The 25,629-nt window shown below is 39.4% G+C and overlaps 1 protein-coding gene across 6 annotated transcripts in view; it reads left to right on the top strand.

Annotated features, from left to right (window-relative positions):
• Positions 1-25,629, top strand: part of ARHGAP10 (Rho GTPase activating protein 10) — a 275,052-nt gene that overhangs the window by 137,888 nt on the left and 111,535 nt on the right. For 5 of the 6 annotated variants that reach the window (XM_073232592.1, XM_073232594.1, XM_073232591.1 and 2 more), the window contains 3 exons: positions 1,750-1,795; positions 4,769-4,834; positions 21,270-21,344. In XM_073232592.1, coding sequence (XP_073088693.1) covers positions 1,750-1,795; positions 4,769-4,834; positions 21,270-21,344 — 187 coding nt within the window. The remainder of the gene's footprint in view (positions 1-1,749; positions 1,796-4,768; positions 4,835-21,269; positions 21,345-25,629) is intronic. The other variant, XM_073232593.1, reaches the window with a different exon arrangement.

Raw genomic sequence — 25,629 nt, 5'->3', positions numbered from 1 at the left:
AGTCGGATATGCTTCGCTTGAGGAAGTCATCTAAATTCTCAGTATCGTCTTTCCTACCTGACAGTACTTTGGGTGATGAATGCAGTAAGTGCTTGCAGTCAGATTGATCTTAGTGGAGATGGAATGGTAAAGATGAGGCAGTGCAGGCAAGATTCTAAGTGACTGCCGTAATTAACAATTCGTGGTTTGGCCTAATGGTTTACAGTTTGCAATATTATGTAGCCTTAGTGAGTGGGCTGCTGTATTCAGATTAGTTTGAAGAAAACCTTAAAGGCATTGATACAGACCCAAAGGCACAGGCATTCAGTCCGCTTGCTACTTTTTTCAAGCACTACTTTTCATGCTAGTGGGCTGGTGACCTTCGGGAGTTGAGAATTTGGCAGATATTGAGCTGTGGACTTAGGATAATTACAGAAAACACCATAGAACCAATTTAAGTAAACTTTGCTTAATGTTTTATGACTCTAAATAAACTGCCAGTGCAGGTACCAGGTGGGCTTATCTGGAAAGCATTTGTCATTGCAATAGGGTTAAGAAAAAGGAGAAGAGAATGGCTTGCAAAATGGGAGAGGGGATATATATATAGTAAAAAGAGAGGTGTCAGAAGAGAACTTATGAAATAGGCGAAAGATGGTGTTCTCTGATGGTAATGGAGATCAATCCCATTGTTGAGAGTATAGGAAATGGGCCAAGGAAGCTGGGCTGTGGTGCATGCACAGTTCTGATTCAGTGTTTGAAAAAGGAAAAACTGAAATTGTATATTTTTAAAATAGGTGCTCTAAAGAGGAATGTGCCACTCTTGGGAGAAAAAGTAGTAATCAGAATTGTATATCATTTTATTATATTTGGTCTGCATTTAGCCTGTGTAGTTTTATTTCTGGCTATTCTTAATTTGCCCTGGAAATGTTTAGTGGGGACTCAAGAGTACTTACAGTATTAATGATTGCTGAGATCCAAAGCACTTTATACAAATCTTTTTGATAAAGACAATGCACCCGCTAGGGCTTGCCTCCCCAGAGATTGAAGAAGTCCTTTGGAAGGTGAGTTTGCATAGTAAAAAGGTCACATGATAAATCATTGAGAAATCTCTGTTGCTAAATGCAGTGCACCTTGAAGGCATATACCTCTCCCTTAGAATATAGAGCAAAGCAATTAATTTGAGATACACACAGAGGCAAGTTGCAGAAGAAAAAATACTCAGGAAAAATACTCAGTTATGTTTTCCTGTGGGGACACTTTAGAACACTACAGATTTTTTTCAAGGTGCTATATATGTCTTGTAAATAATGGGTCAGCACTGGAATTCTTACAGGCAACCTGGAATTATCACCCAGCTATTTCAGATATAGTTATTTAAATCGTGGACAGGAGTCCTTTCTTTATTAAGTAAATACCAGATACTAGAAATAGTGGTTAAAAGAATGAGCTTGATCCTACTGCTTAGAATGGGGCAATTTCTTTGTCGTTTTACACCTGTGAGGCTGAACATTTCAAATTTACATAAACTTCCGGTAAGTTCTTAAAGAATCATGGCTCCTTCACCTTATGTTTGCCACTTTGACATACCTCAGTAAGAGACAAAGTAGACTCAGAGGTGTCTGTGTTTGTTACTGATCTTGGCATTTAAGCAGATGATAGTATACGATTCACCAGTATCAGTGTATCTTTTTGCATGGTCATAGGCATGCCCACTTGAATCATTTTTATTAAGGGTTAAAAATACTGTTTCTCTTTTCTATCTTCTACCAGCTGTTCCATAGTTTTAATAGAGCCATCGCTCCAAGACCAGAAGGAAGTAAGTGCTAACTTATAAAATGACTATTCAGTCTCTTTCAAGTTACTTTGTTTTCATTACTGTTGTCATACTGCTGGGTGCTCACTCTCTGCATCCTCTCTAAGCTAGTCCTCTGAATATTGCATGTATTCTGTCTTATCCACTGGGGATCTCAGATTTCCTGTAACCCTTTTTGGTACTGTAGCCCTTATTGGTCTTCCCTGTCTCTGAGCTTTTTTTTTTAACTTTCTCTGTAACTACCTTCTCTACAAAAAGCAAAGTACTTACCCTAAACACTCTTTGATATTTATTCTTATTGCCATAAATGACACATGAAGGTTTCCGGTACGTTTCCTTCAGTTTCTAGTTCTAAGTTCCTGTGGGTAAGAGCTGTTTATCATAAGGTTCCCTATTTGTAGCCCCCTAACCTCCACCATTGATCTCCTTTATCCTTAAAGTCTCTGAGTGTGGACTATACAAGAAGTAAATCATTCCACCCCAGAAAATAACAAACACCAGACATACATACTCAGATATTTAGGACAGATCTTCACATGCATTGTATGCACTAGAGGAAAATGAAGTACTGCCTGGCTCTGCACTGTTGGTTTTTACTGAAATAAAACAAAAATGTGATCAGATATGTTGGATTGTTTATGATTTTACTTTTGCTAAAATCCTTTGACAGGTGTGTTTATATAGCCATTCCTCTCAGTGCACAATCCTTCTCTAATGCACATAGAGAAGTCCATGGGCAGGGGTTGGGGGTTTGTGGGTGGAGCAAAACTGCAATGTAAATTGTATTTTAATGAGACTATGATGAGGTGTGGTTTGGGCGGTTCTTAGTTTTTAATTTGGAGAAATTAAGGCTATGTTTACTGGATGTCCCCAGTTTGGAAACACTATGTTATGTATTATACATGATTTCAAAATTATGATGTTACTGGTAGAGTTTGTTCTCCTAAATTTGTTCTCTTTGGTTCTTGTCCCCACCAAAACAAAGAATTGAAAGGCAGAGACACAATAGCTAAGAGTGAAAGTTTATTTGAATACAGTCCTAGGGAGGAGCAGGCCAGATTCAAGGTAGACAACGGCCTCTAGGCTGGAGGCCTTTTTATTACATTCTGGCTAGGAGGTACCTCTCTGACAAGGAGAGGTCATTTGATTGACAGGTGCATTTATATAGCCATTCCACCCAGTGCACATATCCTTTCCCAGAATGCACATAGAGAAGCCCAAGGGCAGGGATTGTGGGATTGTGGGTGGAGTCAAAGTGCAATGTAAATTGTTTTTAATGAGATTATGATGAGGTGTGGTTTGGGCTGTTCTTAGTTTTGTTCCATTGGGCCTGCCTTGCTCTGATTTGGTTGGGACCCTCCAGTTTGGCCTGGTCTGGACAGGCAAGGAAGTTATCTCCCTACTAAGACTTTGTTGTCTTCCAGGGGGACCCCTAACTGGGTGGTTTTTCCTTGAACCTTGTCTTCCCCTTCCCCCGCTGCTCATGTCTGTCTTTCTACCTAACAATGATGGCACATCCCTCCAGCCAATGCTTGAATAAAAGACCTATCTCCCCTAACCTGGCCCCAGAAATCGCCACTTGTAAGCTCACTGAAGCACCTTCTTGGTCTCTTTTGGTCCTTCCTTCTTCTCTCCTGTCTTCCTCCTTCCTTCCCTCAGCCTCCTCTCTGTTTTTCCTCTTCTCTTTCCTTGATTTTCTCATTTTCTTGAATAAATGAAAACATGCCTTCATTTGTGAAGAATAGGTTTGCTAAGCATAAAGAAACACTTCTGTTTTATAAAACGCTGTGACTGTGGATCCTTAAACAGCAGACCACTGCCCAGCTTTCCCTGCAAAGTTTACATTCATAGCTTGTTCATGGTATCCTCTCTGAGGGCCAAGAGGTAGTATTACTGTCCCCTAGTTCTAAATACAGATTAAAATATTCACTTTCCCTGATTTCATTTTTTGAAACAAGAATTGTTTTTTATTAGGATGCTCTAATATGGCAGCCTAATTATGGGCAAGCATCTATATGAGAAAAAAGTATGAAATTGTATATTCAAAATAATCTTTGAATTAGCTGCATGAATCATCTCTTTTAAATTCATTATGAAAATAATATTAAATACTTAGAGAATGGTATGAAGCAGGAAATTATTTTTCAAGCTCGTGGTCCAAATGGTATTTTAAAAAAGCATTCCTTAAAATTTTTTCCCAGGTTTAAAAGCAACAAAGAAAGATTTGTGTTATTTTTCCAACTGTCAAGCAACTTAAGAACCTTCACTCATATATATAATTAAAAAAAAATTGAGCTGTTTTTGGAATTTTGGCAAAATGTATCTGAAGTGTTTATAGATAGTGTCCCCTAAAGATTTGTATCACTTCCTTTTCCACTTTTTAGGTAAGTTATGTTTATTAATATGAATATTATCTTAAATTATTAATGTATTTATAAATTATTCTATTAAGTACTCCTCTAAATATATGAAATTCTCATTTATATAAATTAAACAGGGAATGTGTGGCCATAGCCACCCAGTTAGGGGTCCCCCTGGAAGACAACAAAGACTTAGTAGGGAGATAAGTTCCTTGCCTGTCCGGCCCAGGCCAAACTGGAGGGTCCCAACCAAATCAGAGCAAGGCAGGCCCAATGGAACAAAACTAAGAACAGCCCAAACCATGCCTCATCATAATCTCATTAAAAACAATTTACGTTGCACTTTGACTCCACCCCCAATCCCCCAATCCCTGCCCGTGCATGGGCTTCTCTATGTGCATTCTGGGAAAGAATATGTGCAGTGAGTGGAATGGCTATATAAATGCACCTGTCAATCAAATGACCTCTCCTTGTCAATCAATCAAAGAGGTGTCTCCTAGCCAGAATGTAATAAAAATTAAATTGGATGTAATAATTTTTCCATGTTTTTTAAGGAAGAAAAATGTATGTAAGTAATCATCTCGTGCACTTAGTGTTTTGTAACCATTTCTTTTAGGTGCTCAGCTGGATAAGATGGGATTTACAATTCTCAGAAAATGCATCAGTGCAGTTGAAACACGAGGTAACATGAGTGTCTGATCATTTAATTCATGAAAGGCTGTAGGTATGTAAAACGTAAGCATCCTTTAAACTGCTTATTGCACAGCTAAGTGTTGTAGAATGAAATACAATAATGCAAAATGTACATTCTAAGTGTCAGAGATTGAGTGATTTGTTTACTGGGAAGAGGTGGGATTTTCCTTTTTATTTACATTTCTTCCCTGTGTTGTAATATGAGGTCAGTGCTTACATGGGAATTATTAGAGGCCTCAGCAGTGGTGGGCAACCAGTCTTAATCACTCTTTGTTCATGCACATCTTCCATTGTTTTATTGGCTTCCATTTAAAAACTCAACAGCATTGAGGTATAATTTACCTACAGTAAAATGTGCTGATTTTAACTGTACAAATTGGTGAGTTTTGAGAAGTGTAAGCAGTTGTGTAACTGTCACCACCGCCATAGATCTCTAATTGTATCTCCTCTGTGTCCCCACAGTCCCTTTGTGCCTCTTTGCAGCCAATCCCCACTTTCTCCTTGGCCCTTGGTAACCACTGAGCTGTCTTTTTTTTTTAAATCACTTCAGTTCTCTCTCTCTTTTTAAAGCATTTTATACAGATGGAATTAGTATATAGCCTTTTGAATCTTCTTTATCTAGCATGTTTTTGAGATTCATTTTGTGTTGGGTGTATCCTTAGCTCATTTCTTTTTATTTATAGGTAGTAGTTCATTATATGGCTATCCTGCAATTTGTTTATATGTTCACCTATTGATGAATATTTGGGTTGTTCCCATTGTAAATTTAAGGGAAGCTAATCCCTTCCTCCACCAAAAGCTTTTTCTTTATAGTCCCTAAGGAAAAGTAGGGCCCTTTCACTTTGTAGCCATTCCAGCAGACTTTGGAGAAACTAAATACTGAGCATTGCAAAACATTCTGGAGGCTGAATTTCTCTTTGTTTAGAGACCTAGTAGAAGAACGGATAAACTGAATATTTAATTCTCTCTCGTATATTGTGTATCTCAGTCCTACTTTGGATTACTTAGTGGGGTGAAGCATTGCATTAGTGCTTTCTATCAAAACGAGGTCTTTGTTATAAAGCCGGGACTGCCACCTGTGGAATTAGAGTGCTGGATAACAGCTGAATACAAGCTCTTCTGTGATTTGCAGATTTGTCCATCGATTATAGAAACCCACGCCACACAGTCTTTTCTCCCGAACTCTTAGAGTGGCAATTTAGGCTGTTAGGAAAAATTTTCTGGTCTTCATACCTCTCATTTCATGTTCATGTTTCTGCTTTTCCTGAGCTCTGGATGTTAAGAACCTTATAATTATATCATTTGCATGCTTATTATTTTGATAACTTCTTCCCCAAAAGGATATGTTTTGTACATACTTGCTTCTTCCTGAACAGATAAAAATCTATCTAGAATGTTTTCTGATTGGTGTGTGTAGTTTTATGGAGTGTTACATACATTAAGTGAACTATATATACTAGAATCTCCATGTATTGAGTATCTTTTAGCATAAACATTAAAGTTGTTAGATGTTTTAACAGAAGAATGAGTCTAAATATTCCAATTTAGACTTTTACATTTAAAAATAAAAACTGAAAAGCATGTTTTTTCTTTTCAAATCTTTGGATCCTGAATGTCTTCCATTACTGACGTCTTTTGCATTGAGTGTAGTAATAGACCAAAAATAGAACTAAAAGAATCAACAGTCAGATCATATTATTAAAAATGATGAGGAACATTTTAGAAACCTCTGAGGTTTTTATTCTAAATTTGAAAGTTCCTTCAGGGAAGTTCCTTCAAAGAATATTGCTCTCAATGATTTCTCCCAAATCAACTCTCATAGCTATTGATCTTTTTTACGCTATAGGTGTTCTTGCCTCTCTTTTTTTACATCAGTTAGTTTAAAGCTAGTTTATGTGTCAGAGTTTATGTTCCTGTAACAAGAAACCTGCAAGTCTCTGTGGCTTGAAGTAAGACTTTTACTGGTGAAAGGGCTTCACTCATCCCCAGTATCTGGGCTTAGAGGTTCCTGGTTGCCTTGTCCGAAGAAACCGTTCTGGAGGATTTGGCCCAGCAAGTGGATGCTCTAGCCTTGCAGTGAGTTAATCGAGCAGAAGTAGCCGCATGGCCCCACTCAATGAGGAAACACAGAGAGAGCTAGACATATTTGGTGAATAGCATTTATGCCTCCTGTGTACTTCATGGATCTACATGCCTTATGACCAGAAACCTTTATTGAGATCTGATTGAAGAATTATTTCTAATTGCTGTTTTCAGTGTTTTAAACATGACTATCATTGTCTGAAAACTATCATTTTGTGTTTTGGCTAAAGCATTCAGGATACATTTGTGCTAATGTGTTCTTTTAAAAATGATGTATCATTGAAATATTTGCGAAGCATCAGACAAATGTCTAAAATTGACTGTGGTCCTTAAACCCTAAGAAAAGGTAACATTTTTAGGATGTAAGCATACTAGCATATCTTTGATAATGTGAAATATATATGACATCAATCTATTACATTAATATGTCTGACACTAATGACACAAATATAATATAATGTAGTATATTAACACATGTAATATATGTTGACATATATAAATGTTAGCAAATCTTGGCCACGGTGGAACTAGTTAGGTTACTCTACTTTTGAGATGAGAACAACTCCATTTGACTACAATATCAGCATCAATTAACAAATTATACTCCTCATTTCCATAGAGTTGCTGGCTTATGAAGTTAAGGCACCTGTGGGAGTCAGATCACCTGATCTTTCATCCATTTATCAGATACTTGTTAATAATATGTACTAGCTCTTAATGGATTTAGGCCATATGACTACCACTAAAACAATCACTGGTATACCAAGCTTGAAGTCCTTACTGAATCATTTGTCCCCAGACATTGCTGCACACTGGAATCACCTGAGGTCTTTAAAAAGTAGTACCTGTCTTTCACCCCCCCAGTTTGAATTTATTGCTTTGGGATGTGAACTGGGAAGTGAGAGTTTTAAATGTTTCCCAGGTGATTCTAATATCTAGCAAAGTTTGGGAACCATTGTCCTAATAGAAGAGTGGCTCGTGTATTAGAGAACTAGGCTACACAATTATTATCTTCATGATAATATATAGTGTCCTCTTACATGGGTAGTTTTTCTTTTAACTTCTTTTAAAAAATAACCCAACCTCAACCCAAACAAAAAGTCCAAACAAAAAAAAGTTCTGAAGAAAACAGCACAATGTTCTTTTCCTTTTCTCAGTAACAGGTGACTGATCACAGTTTGACTAGTTCTAATCTGAAGCCAGTCAGTTAACTAGTATTTATTTTTTAATTACAGAGTGTGCATAGCCTTGTTATATAGACCTTGTGATCCATATTAAAGGTTGGTTACATAGAATCCTTGGTTCATTAATGGCAGATGGAACAGAGATTTGCAATTTAAGTATACCAGGTAATAAAATAGAAGTGTTAAAGGTTTGCAAGGATTTAGAGTGTTTGGATGCATGTAAATGTTAATTGAGGGCTATGTTTGAGGAAGAAATGTGCTTCCTTCGATTCAAAGAATTGGAAAGTATGTTTTGGCATTTAGAGAAACCTCAGCAAAGATGTGGAGAGGGAGCATGACAGAAGCCAAACTTGATTGGGAAGGAAGCTTGAAGAAACAGCATAAAAGCAGGTCTCAGATATTTGCATTTAACAGTGAAGGAATTGGGTAGGTACTAGAGGGTGGTGGATAACAGAGTAGCAGGCTTAGAAAGGTAAATAAGAAAACTAACATTGGTAGGCAAGTGTGGGATGACTTAGTGATGAAGCCCCAGAATCCTGCCCAGGTTGGAGTATTCCATAGGAGAGGATGCTGGTTCAGGAAGATGGATTTGGTACTGAGGGGCATCAGATAGCATGGATACATCCATTTGGTTGAGTAGTTGAGGGAATCACATTCAGCAGTTGGTTGTAAAGAGAGGATCAGAGTTCTGCAAGGAATTTCACCTTCCAGCTCTAGTCTGGAAAACAAAGGATATCAAGGAAACTCAGGGGGCCCTGGCAGACCTGATGCCATGTCAGCATCACCGGGGGGATTTCTTGAAAGTGCAGATTCCTGGGGTGTCGGCTTTACGGAATCAGAATTGTTTGTAGCTGGGCCTCTGCTGTAGACAATGAGAGGCCCGATAAGAATAGTGAAGAGGAGACAGGGATTTTCTCATCTGCTTTGAGAGGATAGAAGAAGCCATGGATCATGTATGTAGCATTTGGGATTGTGAAAATCAACATATATATATAGGGAAGAACCTCTGTCCTAAAAAGTGAGCTTGAGAGAAGTAACAGTTCAGTGGTCAAGCCAAGGGCAAGCCAGAAACCCAGTGCTCGTCGGTGAATCCACGGCAAATCCAGACTCACATCTCCTCTTGCTCACCCTTCCCGTGCTTCGGCTCCAGCCGCTTTCCCCTGTGATCGCTGTGGGAAGGTTAATTTCTGGTGCCCTGTGGTAATTTGTCCCTTTGTTGTGGGAAAACACCCCATTATTCTTAAGGGGTTTTACACAACCTTTCTCCGTTGTCTCAGCCTTGCTGAAAACAGACATTACTGTGTGGCCACTATGATCGGTGGCTCTCTCATGATAGAGTCGGCTGTTCTGTCTGCATCTCTGGAAGGACGCTTCTCCTTTGGCCCTTCGGGGACTCTGAAACACCGACTCAGGGCTTTCCTGAGGACCCAGCACTTAAGCTGAGTTCCAAAGCATGAGGAGGAACTGCCCAGGTGCACAGGTGTGGGGTACCAGAAAGAAGGATTTGGGCGGAGGAAATGGTGTAGCTGCTTGAAGGAATCTGACACATCTGGGACCTCACAGTCATTGGCAAGGCCAGGGGAACCGCTGGAGAGGGGTGTGGGGAGAGGGGAGGTGCTTGGATCACCCTGTAGAAAGTTCACCTTTCTGTGGGTGGATAGGATTTGTCAGGTTTAAGCCTGAAAGTGGTACAGTAAGATAGGCATTTTGGAAAGATTCTTAACCTCTCAGACCCTTAGTTTCTAAAAGAATGTAACTAAGAAGTTCATTCATGCTGTCTATCCACACCCACATTTGTGAGGATAAAAGAGCTAATTTTTGTACATAGTTGATACTCATTAAATATATTTCTTTATTTCCTCCTCCCATCCTTCCCCTGAATCGCTCTAATTGAGAAATGTCCGTGTTCCTCATTTGACACTTATATTGCCTGGCATTGTTAACTATATTTCATGTATTTATTTTGCTTCTGGAACTTTACTGTTTCCTTGGAGTGGAGAAAATCTCTTATGTATTCTTTGCGTGCCTTTTTTCATTTCTAAATACAGTCAGTGTCTTACACACATAGCAAGCTCTCAAAAAGCAGTTGCTATTTGTGTGAGTGTTCAGAGATATGGTTAAAACACCACATTGGCAATGTTAGGTGTTCCAACAATTTGTAAAATTATTGGAAAGATTTATTCTTTATATGTGGTTGGAATTAGTACTTTCAGATAACATGCGGGATTGGTTTTCATTCCTTTGAATTTATGCCAGCATCTTTCTGAATTATGGGTGATACTTAGACATAGAAAGGTACATCATGTTATATATGAAAGTGTCTTATGGTTTCAGAGCTTGGAGAGTAATTGCATAATTTCCTTAAGTAAATAGCATCGCTTCCTTATATAAAGGAACTACCTCCCATGCCCAGTATGTTGTATTTTCCTGGAACTCGGTGACACCGTTTTTCAGGTGCATGCACTGTAAAATATGCAAAAACAAAGTTAGACGCTTTTGCTTAAAAACTTTTTTAGTTGTCGTTTTTTAAATAGTTATCATGATTTAAAACTAAATTCGTATGCTACTTTTTTTTATGAAGTTTCTCTCAAAAAATCTTCCATATGTGAGCAATTTGAATATTCACTTTAATTTCTAGAGTATGGCATTAAAATGTCGGTCTCGGCAAGCTGTCAGTCATCAAATTCCACATTGAAACAAGCTGTGAATTCCTGAGGTGGCAGTAGGAAGCCACAACGAAGATGTGACAGTCTTGATTTGTTGCATGTTAAAGTGATTTCTCCTTTTTTGAAAAGCATAATTCCAGGTTTTTGGAAAATCTGAAGTTGAACTTGGGATTTTTTTCTGCTTCCAGAGCACTTCTGGAACTGTATGGGGGTCTCGAGATGGGCCTGATAAAAGATGATAATGTATATTTTCAGTATCAATCCTTATGGGAGGGAAGATAACTAAAGTGAACTGGCCACATCTTTTACCGTGGTTGCACATTCGTCTAAAATTGCCAAGGGCAAATTACGTGCAAATGAAGAAAATAAAGAACAGCTGTCCCCTGAAAATTTACAGCAAGTAAACTAGAGTTTCTTGTTCACTGTCTCTTTTTAATCCTAATGGGTGTGAGATGAGTGTGGGTGGATACAGAGGACAGCCTAAATGTGGGAGGTTGCTGCGGAGTCTGGTGGTGTCTGCAGAAATGCAAATGCATAACTGAAATACTAGAGCCAGGCGACTCAGGATGGCTTATTCATTTTCCCAATTAGTAATCTTATTTGTTTCAAGAACAAATAAGCTTCCAAAGCTGTTAGTTTCCGAATGAATAGTTGAGTAAAATTAATAGGGACAAATGGGCAAACTGTCTTGCTGTAGAGGAGGCATGCTGGATTTGTGTGTTTGGCTCAAAGTCAGATGAGGTCCTTGGCATTTTATTGTAAGGCTCTTCTGGCACTCGGCGTGGTGCTGGAGAGCATAAGCTCTAAAGTCAGTCTTGATTGGAATCTCTTTCACCCCTTATTAGTTCTGCAGCCATGGTGAGTTAGTTACTCAACCTCTCTGTGTCTTGATTTTATCATGTGTAATATGGGACAAGGGTAGCATCTCCTTCGTAGGATTGTTATGAGAGTTAAAAGAGAAATGGGACATCGGCACATGTGGAGTGTCCAGTGAACATGAGTTGCTTATTTAGCGATAAATCTATTGAGGCCAATCGACATTTAGTAGACCCAGTATTGGTTCTAGCCTCTGGGGCAATGAGGAACTTTGTTTAGTTTTTGAAAAACAGTAATTTGCACAGGGAACTAAACCACAGGAGTTCACTTTATCTAGTAATTATATATGGCGTTTATTAACAAGCATCAGCATCACCTGGAGTGGCTTTCAGCCTTCTCTTTCTCAGTGTCTTGTGGACATTTGAGCAGGAAAATGGCTTGGAGGCTGTGAAGAAAGGAAAGGGGCTCCAGGAGAAGATGCCTTTCAGATCGCCTCAAGCTTTAAAAAAAAAAAGGCGTTGTCCAGGGTTGCCTAAAATTGATTGTCACAGCTGCTCTGGTGGAGAGGCAGATGGCAGCAGTGAGACACCACCCGGCCCTTCTAATGTTCTGATCTCTGTAAAGGAGGGATGTAAAGCAGTCTTGCAAAAAGCAGCAGCCAACTTTTTGCCTTGAGTTTGAGTCTCTTTCTCATTTATATAAGTGATATTTTGTAACTACTTAAGCTTGAGCCACATGAGTGAATTTGAAAAAAAAATGTGCTTTTAGCTAATGTCCCCTCCATTCCAGCTACTTTAACACTCACCTGTTCTTGGGCATGCACAGGCTTGGTGGGCTCTAGTCAACAGGTTTCCTACAGAAAAGATATTGGAAGAAAAAATGGTGGTTCCTTTTCTTAAACCAAAAAAATATGGTTCCTTTTCTTAAAGATGAGCTTCAGTCTAGTTGAAGACAGAGAAGGCTCTGAGATTTTTATGCTACTTTCATATGACCAAGTCTTCTGGCATAGTTTCATGGATACTCGTAGAAGACACAAACTCATGGATCAGAGATATAGAATGATTTATTACTCTCAGCTCAAGATTTACATTTTGGTACTCTGAGCTCTGAATCCAATGGACATCGCAAAGAGGATCAGATGCTATCTGCAGACACAGTGGATTATGACTGAGAAAAAATTCTGAACTTAGGAAACTGGACTCTTTCATAATGGCTGGCAACCATGCCTGCCCTTTGCTCTAGATGGAGACACTATCTCTCTTTTCTAAGGCTGCAAGCAAATCTACTCTGCTCCAGAGGGAGATACTGGAACAGATGGTGTTCACCCACCCAGGGGTGTTGCTGGCAGAGGCAAGAGGGTGAAAATGGTGAGAGAAGATGCTCTGCGAGCAGTTGAGGTCAGAGTGTGACACCCAGGTGCTCTGCTGTGCATTTGCCTCAGTTCTGCAGGTAGTGGTGAGGCATTGACATGCTTGAGCAGGGGCATGTTCAGATCTTTGACAGGAAGTGTCCAGATAAGACATGATGAGGGTTTAAACTGGGGCATTGGCATTGGAAAGAAGGGATGGATAGCAAGAGAGACTTGACTGAAAAATAAAATCTGGTGACCTGTGGATGAAGGAGGGAAGGAAAAGTGAAAAGCAAAAACTGTGATTCTTAAGCTTTCGGGCAAGGTAGATGAAGACATCTTTAGCCAAGACAAGGAATGCAGAGGAGCAGTAGGTTTGAGAGGAATATAGATTGCTTTTTGATATCGTGAATTGAAGGCACATGTGACATTTCAGTCAGAAAAGAGAGAATGAAAGCAGCAGGAGAGAAGGTGGACATCATTTTCAGAGAGGTGAAGTTTTAAGTGTCAGACGTCGTGCAGGCGGATGGTGAAGAAGGAAGAGGCTGGGGCAAAGAGTGGAATCTCTGGGGATCTTTGTATTTAGAGGATGTGAGGAAGAAGAATAATGAAGGAGACACAGAACAATCGGAGGGGTAGGAGGAGAATGGAGAGAGCGTGGCGGAGGAATCCCAAGAAGGAGAGTCCAGAGAGCAGGGAGTCAGCTGTATCAGGTACTCTAGAAAGTTCAGGTAGGAGGAAAACCAAGAGACCATTGGACGTAGGGAAGGCAAGAAGCTAGAGATAAGCAGGTGGTACATCGTACGTGTTCCACAAGAATGCAGTGAGACGGTGGTATTTCTCCATTTTACACAAGCAACTGAAGTGAGGAGACATGCTTTGACTCCGTAAATCTCAGAGATCATAAGCAGCAGATGACAACTCAGATCCAAGACTGAGTTTCTAATCCCGGTGTTCTTCACGACAAGCAACATGAGGAGGTGGAGTCTGTAGAGGCTGATCATCTGAGGATGGTGGAGATGAACAAAAGAACAAAGAGAATAAAAAATTGTAAGAAACAGAGGGGGTTTGAGAGTGTAGACAATAGGAAAGGGAAGTGTTGAGGGAAGCCATTCTAAAGTGACATTGGTCTTCTTGCCACACCACCGCCCTCCTGAACCTCTGTAGGTGTACCAGCAGCCCAAGAAAGATTTGTCCCATTTTACTGAGAATCTCTGCAACACTGAGTCTCTTAATGGTAGACATAATGTCAACGTGGTATCCATACCTGACAATATTTAAAATTGCAATAAGTGGTGTTTTATGTTTTCTGAGTATTTCATGTACTCTAGCTCACCCAATCCTTACAAAAGTCAGGAGGTTGTGGGGCAGGTCTGTCTGCTTTATTAGGCTTAGGTGCATATGAGGATCTGAAGCTTGGAACCTATTGAGGGTAAACCTGCCATAATTCGCACAACTAGAAAGTGGCAGAGCAGGGATCCAGATCCTGGTCTTCTTTCTCTGAGACCTTTCCTGTGGCAGTATGAGCAAGGAGGGAGGAAGAGTTGATCGACAACTCAGTACAGTGGTACGAGGGAAGCTGAATTCTGTTGGAAGGCCCCAAGGCTGTGAGATAGTCCATCCCCAGGTTCATGCTGGTGGGGAAGACTGCAGGGCGTAGTGCATGAGTTGTAGCAAGATCTCGGCTCCTGGGAGAGCAAGATGCCAGACCTCAGGAGAGAGTTTGGGACCCTAAGCGCTCCTAATCACAGAGGACACTCCTGTAACTGTAGCTTTCTCCTAGCCTCTGTCTGGGCACTCTGCCCCCTGGCTTGGGTGGTTATATGAGGAATAGCAGCAAGTTGAGGGGTTGTCTGGTCTGAAGCAAAATGCTTTGTCTTGTGTTGGCCAGAAAGTAGAAGTAGAAGTGAGGCCAGCCACACAGAGTACTGGGAATACACAGTCCATTCTGACCCTAATATCACCCAAATACCTTTGTATTTGAATTTGGATTTGAGAGGATGAGACTTGGAGTCAAGCCTTAGATGCGGCTGAAGAGTCTTGAAATGATCAATACTTCCAAAAATACTGCCTTAGACCTGGATTGGATATCTGCCTGAAACCTTTGCATACTTTACTCTGGGATGGGAAGCAGTAACGGAAGTGGATGTGGCAGTCGGCCTCGGGAGGCATGGCCACCTGCCTGTGCCGAGCTGTTGGGTTTCTGAGCTCAGTCTCTGGCTGGTTTGGGAAGACCATGTGAATGGAATCCTTAAGAGCTTTCCTCACAGAGCCTGCTGGTGGGGAGGCTGGTCATCACCACATAGGACTGGGCTTGTAGGCGGGAGTATGGGAAGGCCCACGTGGAAGTGAAAGCAAGACTTCCTGAGAAGGGAAAAAGCAGACTCGTTCCTGGCAGATAGGAGTTGTCTGTAATATTTTTCTCTCTGCTGCCCAAATAATTATTATCCTAGGGGGGAGAAATTCCAAATGTTCCTGATTAACAGGAATTTTATATTTTCCATGAGTCACTCCTATTAAATAAACTCTGTCTTCCCAACATGTGCTTTATTTTAGGAAAGTAGGCTGTTTAGGGTGACTACAGGCCTTGTTTAGGGTGGCTTTTATATGTATTATGCATAGCTATTTTGATGTTAATTTTGAATTTTATGCACAATTGAAGCTTTAGTGAGTGCTTGGTGTGTGAAACTCCTACAGATGCTTTATAGACATTATCTCTTTTAGTTTTCACATTACCACCATGCCATCCTTAATGCCATTTTTCAGGTAAAATAGCTGAGAAAGATTGAATAACTTGCCAGGTCATTCAACAGGGAGGTGGTAGAGATGGAAGTTTTCAGGATACCAGTTACCTTAACTTGTAATATGCTACGAACTTAGTAAACTTGGGTTTCCGGGATATCTATACGTGTTCTTTTTAATGAGGGGACCAAGATCTAGAAAGGTTAAAATACTATTATCATTTTGAGTTTCTCATCTTTGTATAAGCTATAGTTTGTCTCCTGTCTCAGGGCTCAGAAATTGTCTCTTACCCTGCTTTTGATAGTATTGAAGACTTCGTGTTAAAAATAATACATTATTACATAGTTTTAAAATTCTGTAATTCTATAAATACAATATCTTATATTTGTGATGTTGAATATTACATCCCTTTGATGGAACAGAGCAAATCATTTTTGGCTCTGTCTGCTTATATTTAAAAATAATTTAATAAAAACATGCATTTTTGGCAGAACGTTAAAATGTTAATTGCCCAGTGTCTTGGAAGGGTGTCTTTGTGTATGAACCTGTTTATTTTTATGGATAGCCAGGAAAATGCTTAGTCTCCCTACACAGACATTTAAGCAGAGTGTTTATTGAGAATTAGTTAAAAATACATGTAAGGAATACATTACCCAATGTTTGTAGTTCACCTATGCCCTGAAACCATATTCACGAACCCCTTCACTGCTTTTCTTTGAGTAACCGTTACGGCACGTGGGTCCTAGCCCTGCTGCTGGGCAGTCTCTCACGTTTTTCTTAATCATTTTACCTGGAGTGCTTTCTTCCTTACATTTTCAAGAATCTTCTGAGATCAGTTAATATTTATAATTCCATATGTATAATTATAAAACATCTTTACGATTGCAATGAAATTTATATGTGGATAACATTGTGTTCATTACATAGCCCATAGGAGAGTTTCTCCTTGCAGTGCTGGTGGGATGTGTAAAGCTATATATGCATTTATGCATGTACATATATATATATATATATATATATATATACACACACACACACACACACACACACATACACATACACACACATGCACATGTGCCTCATTAATGATATGCAGAAGACTTTTGGTGTATATCCTGTGATTGTGAACATGAACCACCTTTACCCTACTGTCAGCACTCACAAGTGCAAATAAACGATTCAGTCCCTCTGCAAATATTGATCAGTTTATCTCATTCCACGCCATGTACTCTGCCGGCTACTGGATGAGACTGGAATAAATGTTACTTTATAGCCCCATGGAATACCATCATTTATTTCTTAGAAACATATATCTGGAAAATCCTTAATAATTTTGTGCCCGTTTCCGTCAGAAGTGTTAATGTTCCACCTGGAGCCTCCCTCCTTTATATCGCTGTACCTGTCTTTTCTAATAGTAATCCTTTTTGTCTCTCCTAATTTTTTTTTCCATATTCCTTTACTAAATAATTATTAATTATTTATTCAGTTTATCCAGTTCATTCATTAAATATATACCATGTGCTGAAGCCCATGTAAGGTGTTGAGAATACTGAGCTATCAGGTATAAAATTTGCTCCTGAAGCCAAAAGAGGAAATTAGGGAAAGAAAAGATTTAATTGCTGGGTTGATCCTAAGTTGCTATCTTTTATTCTCTTTGGAATTTTATCCCATATCTTCACTTTATTCTATCTCAGTGCTTATAGTTACGTATGCAATAATTTTTATGAAATTAACAGAAAATTAAGTGCTCTGCAATTTCTAGCCTGCTGTCTTCTCATTTATTTCCAGTTTCTCCTTCCTTTCATTCTGTATTCTTCTCCCTATTTACCTTTTCTGTATGAGTGTGTTAATTACCTGTCTTCAATTCTTAATCTGAAAATTCAGAGGTCAGATGTGTTTTAGAAAAGGTAATTCGGGACGTATACTGCTTAGTATATAACATCTCCTGGTCGGTTTGTTGTGGAAATTACTTTTAACACGGTGAAATATGAATATTCACACTGATTGGGGAAAAACACAGATTTAAATAACCTGATGTCAGGACAGGCAGTCAGATTTTCGATTTTGGGAATTGTGAATATGAGATTGTGATCAAATGTTAAAAGGAATTAATTACGAGTCATATTCAAAAAAGAGAATATCGCTCTAATTTGGTGTCAGAAAAGGCGGGCTTTTGTCTGGTTTTGAAGGTCTGAATTGGGCTTTATTTTGCTCACACTTGAACCTTGGGCAGCTGGCATAGCACCTGGCACATATAGGATGAATGAATGTTTGACAGATGAGGAGCTTGTGAAGGGAAGGGCCAGGACACTCCTGTCAGAGGAGACCCCCACCTGGGGAGGGAATGAGTTTGGTCATTTGTTGGTGGTCATCAGGGGTCTGCTCTGATTAAGGCAGATACTCTGCAATAAATGTGGGTAGGTGAGGTGAGGCCTATTGTGGATATTTATGTGTTTATGCTTTACATAGTTGTTCAGCTTGAGGAGTTTGGACTTGATCTGATGTCTTACTCTTAAATGGGGATGGAAGAGACCTGAGATAATCAAAGTGATTGGAACAATAAGAAGAAAAAATAATGTACGCAGAGTGGATTATGGTGGTTTGTTTCCCTGCAAGGAGCCTGAATACATGTGTGTGCATAAAATTCAAGGCTGTGTTGAAGAAGCAGAGATTAGTCTGAAGTTTGAAGAAAATGCAGGCATTGACCTGTTGAATTTGGAAAGTGACAGGAAGTCAAAGAAAATTTCAGCATTCTAATACTTGGTAACTAGTAGTAGTGTTCCCTTTGGCTGCAAGAGGGAAGTTTGGAAGGGAAGCGAGAGAGTATGATAAACCCACTGATATGACTTGGCATATTGATTGGCTTATATTCTTCAAATGTATTTATTTGATGTCTTTTGTATGCCATGTGTGTTCAGAGATATAAATGTGTTCCAGGTTTCTTAGTTCAGAGCTTTTAAGGATAATGTAACAAGAAACAAAATCCTATGTGACTTGAGTGTGTGTGTGTGTTACAGACTCTTTCCAAGCTGCTTTTTGTATGAGGTTTATTTAAATTTCATTGAAAAAAAGTAAAAAATATGTTGAGTAGCATTAATTCCCCTTGACACCTTCCATTATGCATTAGCAATTAACTCTGCTTCCCTCAGGTTGATGAATTTGAACTTGATCAATTATCTGATAGTAATTGCCAGCACAGAGCAATGATTATTGCCGAAGTAACATTCTTATTTCCATTCCCTGTATGTATCAGGCCCTGCTCGTCGAGGCATGTTTGTTTTTGCAGAATGTGACTTGCTCCTTTGACTGATTGCACTGAGGTCAAACTCTTTTAGATTTCTTAAATTGACTAGTACTACACAGAAAATCCTCTGGTATTTTAAACTCCCTGGACGTGGTCTTCTGTCCTGTGGAAGGAAGGAAGGAGGTCCAGGCTTCTCCTGTAGCAGGCTCCAGCTCTGAGCTTGTGTTCATCGACCATCTCCTTTCCCTTTTCCACCTCCTGGCAGGGCTGACCTGCGTTTTCTCCTCTCTTGGAGTCAGTGAGCATTTCCCGTCAGGAAGGTGCCTCTCCGCTACTTTGATTCCTTAGCGTTGTGCATAGGCTTGTAGGACTGAAGAGCTTGCCGCCGTTCTGGTTCTTTGAGTGCTACAGGACAAATGGAGAGAAGGGGCGCTGTTCGCTAGGGCTGCCACTGTGAAGTACCACGGGCTGGCAGCTTACACATCAAATTGATTTCCTCTCTGTTCATGGGGCTAGAAATCCAAGATCTAGGTGTTTGGCAGATCTGGTTTCTTCTGAAGCCTCTCTCCTTGACTGGAAGATGACTGCCTTTGCCCTTCGTCTCCACTGCCTTCCTCTGTGTCCCATCCTCATCTCTGTCTCCACTGCCTTCCTCTGTGTCCCAGCCTCATCTCTTCTTGTCGGGACACCAGTCATGTTGGATTAGGGCCCACCCTGATGACCTCATTTTCACTTCATTACCTTTTTTAAATATCTTATTTCCAAATGCAGTTACATTCTGAGGTACTGGAGGTGAGGACTTCAACAGATTTTGCAGGGGACTCAATTCAGCCCATAACAGACAGACAAATAGTGCATTTGAGAAGCTCAGAAAACGATTAAGAAGAAACAAAAGGCAAAAAGAGAAAAGGAAAAGAAACACTCGTTTTTGCAAGGAATAAGAGAAGCCCTTGTGTATGCAATGCACTCTAATTGACGCTATACCCGTTGGTGTCATCTCACTTTCCTGCCACCATGACCCACAGGGTTGCAGAGGGCTGCCCTTGACCTCAGATGCAGCCTGAAGACTCAGGGAAGTTCCCTGTGTTGCCTGAGGTCTCAGAGTGCAGGAGTGACTGACCTGTGGCTTGAGTCCAGTTCTTTAGCTTCTGTCTAGTATTCTTTTCATCGCCCTGTGCAGAGGGAAAAAGAAAGTAAGCTCCCTTGGGCAAATTCCATGGCCTTTTTGGTGGTGGTTTGTTTTCTTTTGAAAACTTTGGGGGTTAGAAACCTTGTCAGCCAGTCCTATTCTTTGTTAGTTTTAACATTGGTAGTGCAGAAAATAGACGCAGAAATAAAGAAAACGTGTCATGTGTTTTGGAAGTCATTATTTATTCTGAAAGTTTTCAAGCATAAAAAAAGTAGAGTGGTCCAGTAAACCCCTATATTCTTACTGCTTAGACTCAACAGTTACCAAGATTTTGCTAAAAATTACTTTATTTCTTCCTTGTTCTTAAAGAAAATCTAAGATAGGTTACTTTCACTACTTTCAACATGTACCTTAAAAATACAGACATTTTCTGACATAATCTTAATGCCACTCAGTCACTTTCCTGACTGCCTCAAAAATGTCCTCTCCACTTGGTCTCTTGAAATCGGAACTTAAAGAAGACCATGTGTTCAATACATTAAATAATGTTTGACAGTAAATTTTCTTGCCTCTATTTCTTGTCTGTTGTGCCGAGAGATGTGTTGTTTTGTTTCCAGGTCTCTGCGGAGGCAGAATGCAGTGGTTGTGATTTTGATGTATGGTTTGTGGTGAGACTCATTTGAAGTTTCGGAGCTCCTCGCTGGGCAGTGCACACAACAGTTCTTTAAAAAAAAAAAGAAAAAGAAAAAAACAAAAGCCATTCTGCCTTAGTTTTGAATGCATTTCCATGGTCTTCAGGAATCACCCAAACAATGACTTCTTTCTCTGTGCTAATCAGCATGTTACTTTTAAAAGGCTAAAACTTTTTAAGAAAAATGTCAGGAAAAAGTAAACATAATAAACAGGAAAGTTATAATGCATCTTTACAAATTGCACTGGCTTACATGAGTACTGTTTAAGAGACTTATTTCATTAACATTGACTCGTTTTGCCCACATGGGGCATTGTTTTAGGAGATTATTTTCCAGCCATAATTCATGAACACCAAGCTGCTAAAACAAGTTGGTAAACACTTGCTTTTGTCAAACGTTATTTTTATAGTCAACAGGAAGGCTGCTAATGTGAGTTAGCAAAGATTCTGAATGCAACTGTTTGTTGACAGCTTTAAAAATACGAGTCTTGTACTTTGCTAATGTTTTGTCTCTTCCAATAGGTATAAATGACCAAGGATTGTACAGAGTTGTGGGGGTGAGTTCAAAGGTCCAGAGACTTCTGAGTATGTTGATGGGTATGCCTCTTTTCTAATCATTTTCCATGTGTTATCTGTTTATATTCATTGAACTTTACAACTTAATATTTCCTAGTAATGTACAGCACACTTGTGAATCCATTCTTTTCGTCTCTGGCCTGGGTTAGATTCTCTTGAGCAGAGAGAGAGAGAAGTAGATTAATGACATCTGCACAGATTATCTACTCCCTCTTTGCTTACTAAGAAATGGAAGAAAAAAAGAACACAGCTCATGGGTGAATGTCTTCTTGTGCCTGCCCCTCACAGGGAAGTAGCAGCCCAGCATCAGTGATTTCATGGCTTCCAAATTGCCTGTCCAGAGTCTTGACAGTACATCTAGTTGCACAAGACCCACTGGGACTCACTCATTCTTATGGAGCTTCCAAAACTGTCACTCGACAGCAAGGGTCTGATTCTCAGGGATTCATTGGTATTCACAGTGGCTTGTTTGCAGTTTGCACCAGGCTCTTCTCCAGAACCATGCATGCTCCATCTGTGCTGATAACACAGTGTTCTTTGGCATCACAAACTAGAGGAAGCCAGAAAGTGAATCCATTTCATTACCCCAGACATTATGTGAATGACAAAGCACTTTTACATTCCGCATTGCTGTCAGCTCAGTACCACCTGTACAGTGCCCCACTTTTCTCCCCACCCCAAAGCAGGCTGCCTCCTGAGGAGTGCTGATAACTCATCAGGCTTGAGGGCCTGTATGTCAAACCAATCTGTCATAATGACCTTGCTAAATATTAATTAATTTGGTATCTCACTTTAATTAATCTATATTAACAATGCCCTCAGGCATGCTGTCAGTGCATTTAAACCTGACTGCATCTTAAATCATTGTAGCCAAGCTTCATGTTTAGGGAGCATAAACCAGGCTGAATAAAATCATCTGACATGTTACAGATAGGATTGCTTGTTTGGCTGTATTTGAATTAAGGATTTAACAAGCAATAAATTTTTTTTTTTAAAGCAATTAACCGCAGGAAAAATTTCCCATCATCAGTTGGAGAGCTGTTTTAGGATACATTCACTTTCACGAGCTGTTTTTGTTTTTTGCCTCTCTGATTTAACTTGGGTGTACAATGTTGGCAGTCAGATTTTCCTTTTTACCAAATTAGTGGTCTCCAAATTAAATAGACTCAGGTTGCCAGTGGTTCAGTAGCAGCTGGGCGAGTTTAATGGGACTGCAGCATCTGCTTTTTGTTAATTTTAAAATTAGAAACACTTCTCCTGTTTCCAAGATGGTGTGATCATGATAAGAATTGGAGGATTCTTGGTATCCGAAGGGGGTATTTTGGCTGAAAGTCACACTTTGACATTAAATTGGTCATAGGATCCTACAATTATTCTTACTATCTTCTCATTCACGTTCAAGGAAGTTCAAATGGGGTGTGTCTGTGGTCACACTGAAGTGCTAAACTGACTCAAACTTTGCTCTTAATCTCATATAATCCCACATGATCTGTATCTCTGAACTAAGGTGGGAGTTTCCTCTGCTCATGGGAAATGTCTCCAGATAGTCCTTAACTTACAAGTATCTTAAAATACTTCAAAAATTCATGACCTGGAAAACTGTAGTCGCTTTTCAAGAGACTCAGAGTAGAGAAGTCCAGGAGAAGTCTGGGATACAAGCGTGACACAACCTCATTTAAGTTGCTGGCAAGGGAAGTGTGTTTTCAGTAGTGTTCTCCATGCAGAGGCACTGGGGACTTGACGTGAGGGAGAGGCACTGACTTGTTATTTCCTTTTTAAGTAATTCGTTTGGTGGGGGGGGGGAGCTGCATAATATAAATTATTTAACTGGAACTATAAATAATTCCTGGTATGAATTTAAGATTGTCAGTCACAAACTTTGTATTTTAATTACCATTAATACCACTTTCTTGTTACTTTACCAACTCAAACTTTAGCTCTTAACAAAATAGATTTATTTAATATATCCTAATAAATTTAAGATTTCCTTGAGCTGTTTCTTTCCTTAGCTCCTGATTTAGTGAGTGTTCAAATTAAAATTTATACATCTTTCCCCCCCATAAAAAGATTGTAGAGGTTTTGAGTAGCAGTGTGTACACCACCCCCTGGATATTCTCTCTCTCCAACTTTTTCCCATTTCTCCTGTTTTAAGTTACATATCATAAAGAGAAAAAAAATGGGTGAGTCTGCCAGATTTTAACTTTTGCTCTTTTAAACCAGTGTTTTTGTCCTGTGAGATAAATTAATCCTGATGGCTTTGCCCATTTGTGGTTGTAGACAGTTATTTTTTTTAAATGATTGCTCCTTCAGGTAATGTTTAATTCAAATTGTATATTTTTTGAAGTACTGTTTGTTTGCTGCATTTCCTTTGTGGAAATGAGCAAAAATCTAATTTTAAAATATCTGAGAAAAGATCCCCAGCCATTTAATGTTACTGGACAAGAACTTCCATTTAACTGGTTTCTTTAGTTCTTGAGAACTCATGGTTTACGTTGATATTTTTCTCTTATTGACATTTTTGTGTGTGTTTAAAATGTTTTAGGCATTTAAATACTCATATGAAAGCTTGCGATAATTTGTAAAAAAAAAAAAAAGGTGCGTGCTAAAATATCTCGCATGTTTTTGCCACCTGCCTCCTTTTTTGGTGTGTTTTCACTCTTCACATTTAAGGTGAGAATAGAAAAAAGTGTTTCTCTCCATTCTTCTTCTCCCTTTCTCACCTCCTCCACCTCCCCTCCCTCTTCTCCTCCCTTCTCATCTCCTCCTTCCCCTGCCAACAAGAGGCGCTAACGGCAGCTGACAAGAGAAGGGGCTCTAAACGGACAAGTCATTCCCCCCCTCCGAGGTTGGGTGGAGGCGAGGGCTGGGGTCCTCCCCATGGCGATGAGAATGGCTGCCTTAGTTGTCTTCCATCCCAGGAGCAGAAGGGAGCAGTGTGCAGGATTTCTAGCAGCCTTCTAGCGCTCTCTGCACCAAGCTGCTAAAGTTTCCAAAAGAAAATGTCCAAGTGAGCAACAGCCTTCATTCCCTCTGCAGGTGTTTTTTCTCTCCTTCCCCTGTGGCATATGTAATCTGGTAAAAGCTTTTTGCTTTTTTTTTTTAATAGAAAATTTGAGCAGTTGGGGAAAGCAGAGAGAAATATTAGATGAGATGTTTTTGGGTGAGTCAGGTTTTTTTAGCAAACAGTGAGAATGTAACAGGATAATTGTAATAGTTATTGGTAGGTTATAACTAAGATAACTTGAAATCATTACGTATTCTTCCTTCCCCACTTAAGAAGGAACATAGCAAGGGAGGGGAAATTGAGAGAGTGCGGTAGTAGCTTGTGTGTGTTGGTGGTTATTTCTAAATTTGAAAGACAAAAAAAAGTGTGGATGCTTTGATTTTTAAGCACAGACCATAGAAAAGAAATAAAACTAATTGAGAAGTTTTACTTTAAAAACATTACCTTGCTTATTTTGTCCATAGGACAACTTTTTCACAAAGATTCGAGAAAAAAATAAACTAGGGGAACTGAAAAAAATGTCTCATTCAATGACTGTGCTTCTCTAAATACTTTAAAATGGAACCTCACATCAGTATTCAGAAGGGTGCAGGTACTTTGCATTTAGGTTGGGTTGAATATTTCCAGTTTCAAAAAAAAGACCACTGGTTATATAATTATGAACCATTAACCCCAATAAAAAGTCAACTATTTATACCTGTGCTTGTTAGTTTACATTTTTAATCCATGAGGTGCTGTCCCTTGGTCAGAAGGGAAGCAACATTTCTACTTTATTTATAGTAGAACATACATTCTGATTGAACACTCAAATGCATTTTTAAGTTTGAGTCCCAGATAAATTATTAACAAATTTACCGAGTTCCAGTGTGTCCATTGATTGTAAAGCTCGGGATGATTGACTTATTTAAAAACAGTGAAAATTGAATAGAGGATGACTATAGACACTCTATAGTCATTAACTTCTTATGTGACAGCTACCTTTTATTCCATGAATCCAAAGGATGCCTTATTTTTCCATAGAAAGAATATGATTCTCAAAATATATAGAATGATAATTTGGTGGAAAGCCGAAAATAAAAGATTTCCTTTAGAAGCCTCCTGGATTTTAAAATGCTGACTTGCTGGTAGCAAGTTGATTGAAAATGTTATCTGACTTGTACGTTAAAATGAGATTTAAATAATTGATTTAATGAGAGAGAGAATATTCAGTTACTGAAGTAATTGGTTGGCAAAGCCTTTAGAACAGAATTATTTAGTCCTGGTTATAAAGGATGCCACCTCTCATCAGGGTGCTTAGTTTGA

Source organism: Manis javanica, chromosome 3, assembly GCF_040802235.1.
Source record: "Manis javanica isolate MJ-LG chromosome 3, MJ_LKY, whole genome shotgun sequence".
Taxonomy (NCBI): Eukaryota; Metazoa; Chordata; class Mammalia; order Pholidota; family Manidae; genus Manis; species Manis javanica.
The sequence above is the reverse complement of the archived record's forward strand: the minus strand, read 5'-3'. Positions and strand labels throughout refer to the sequence as shown.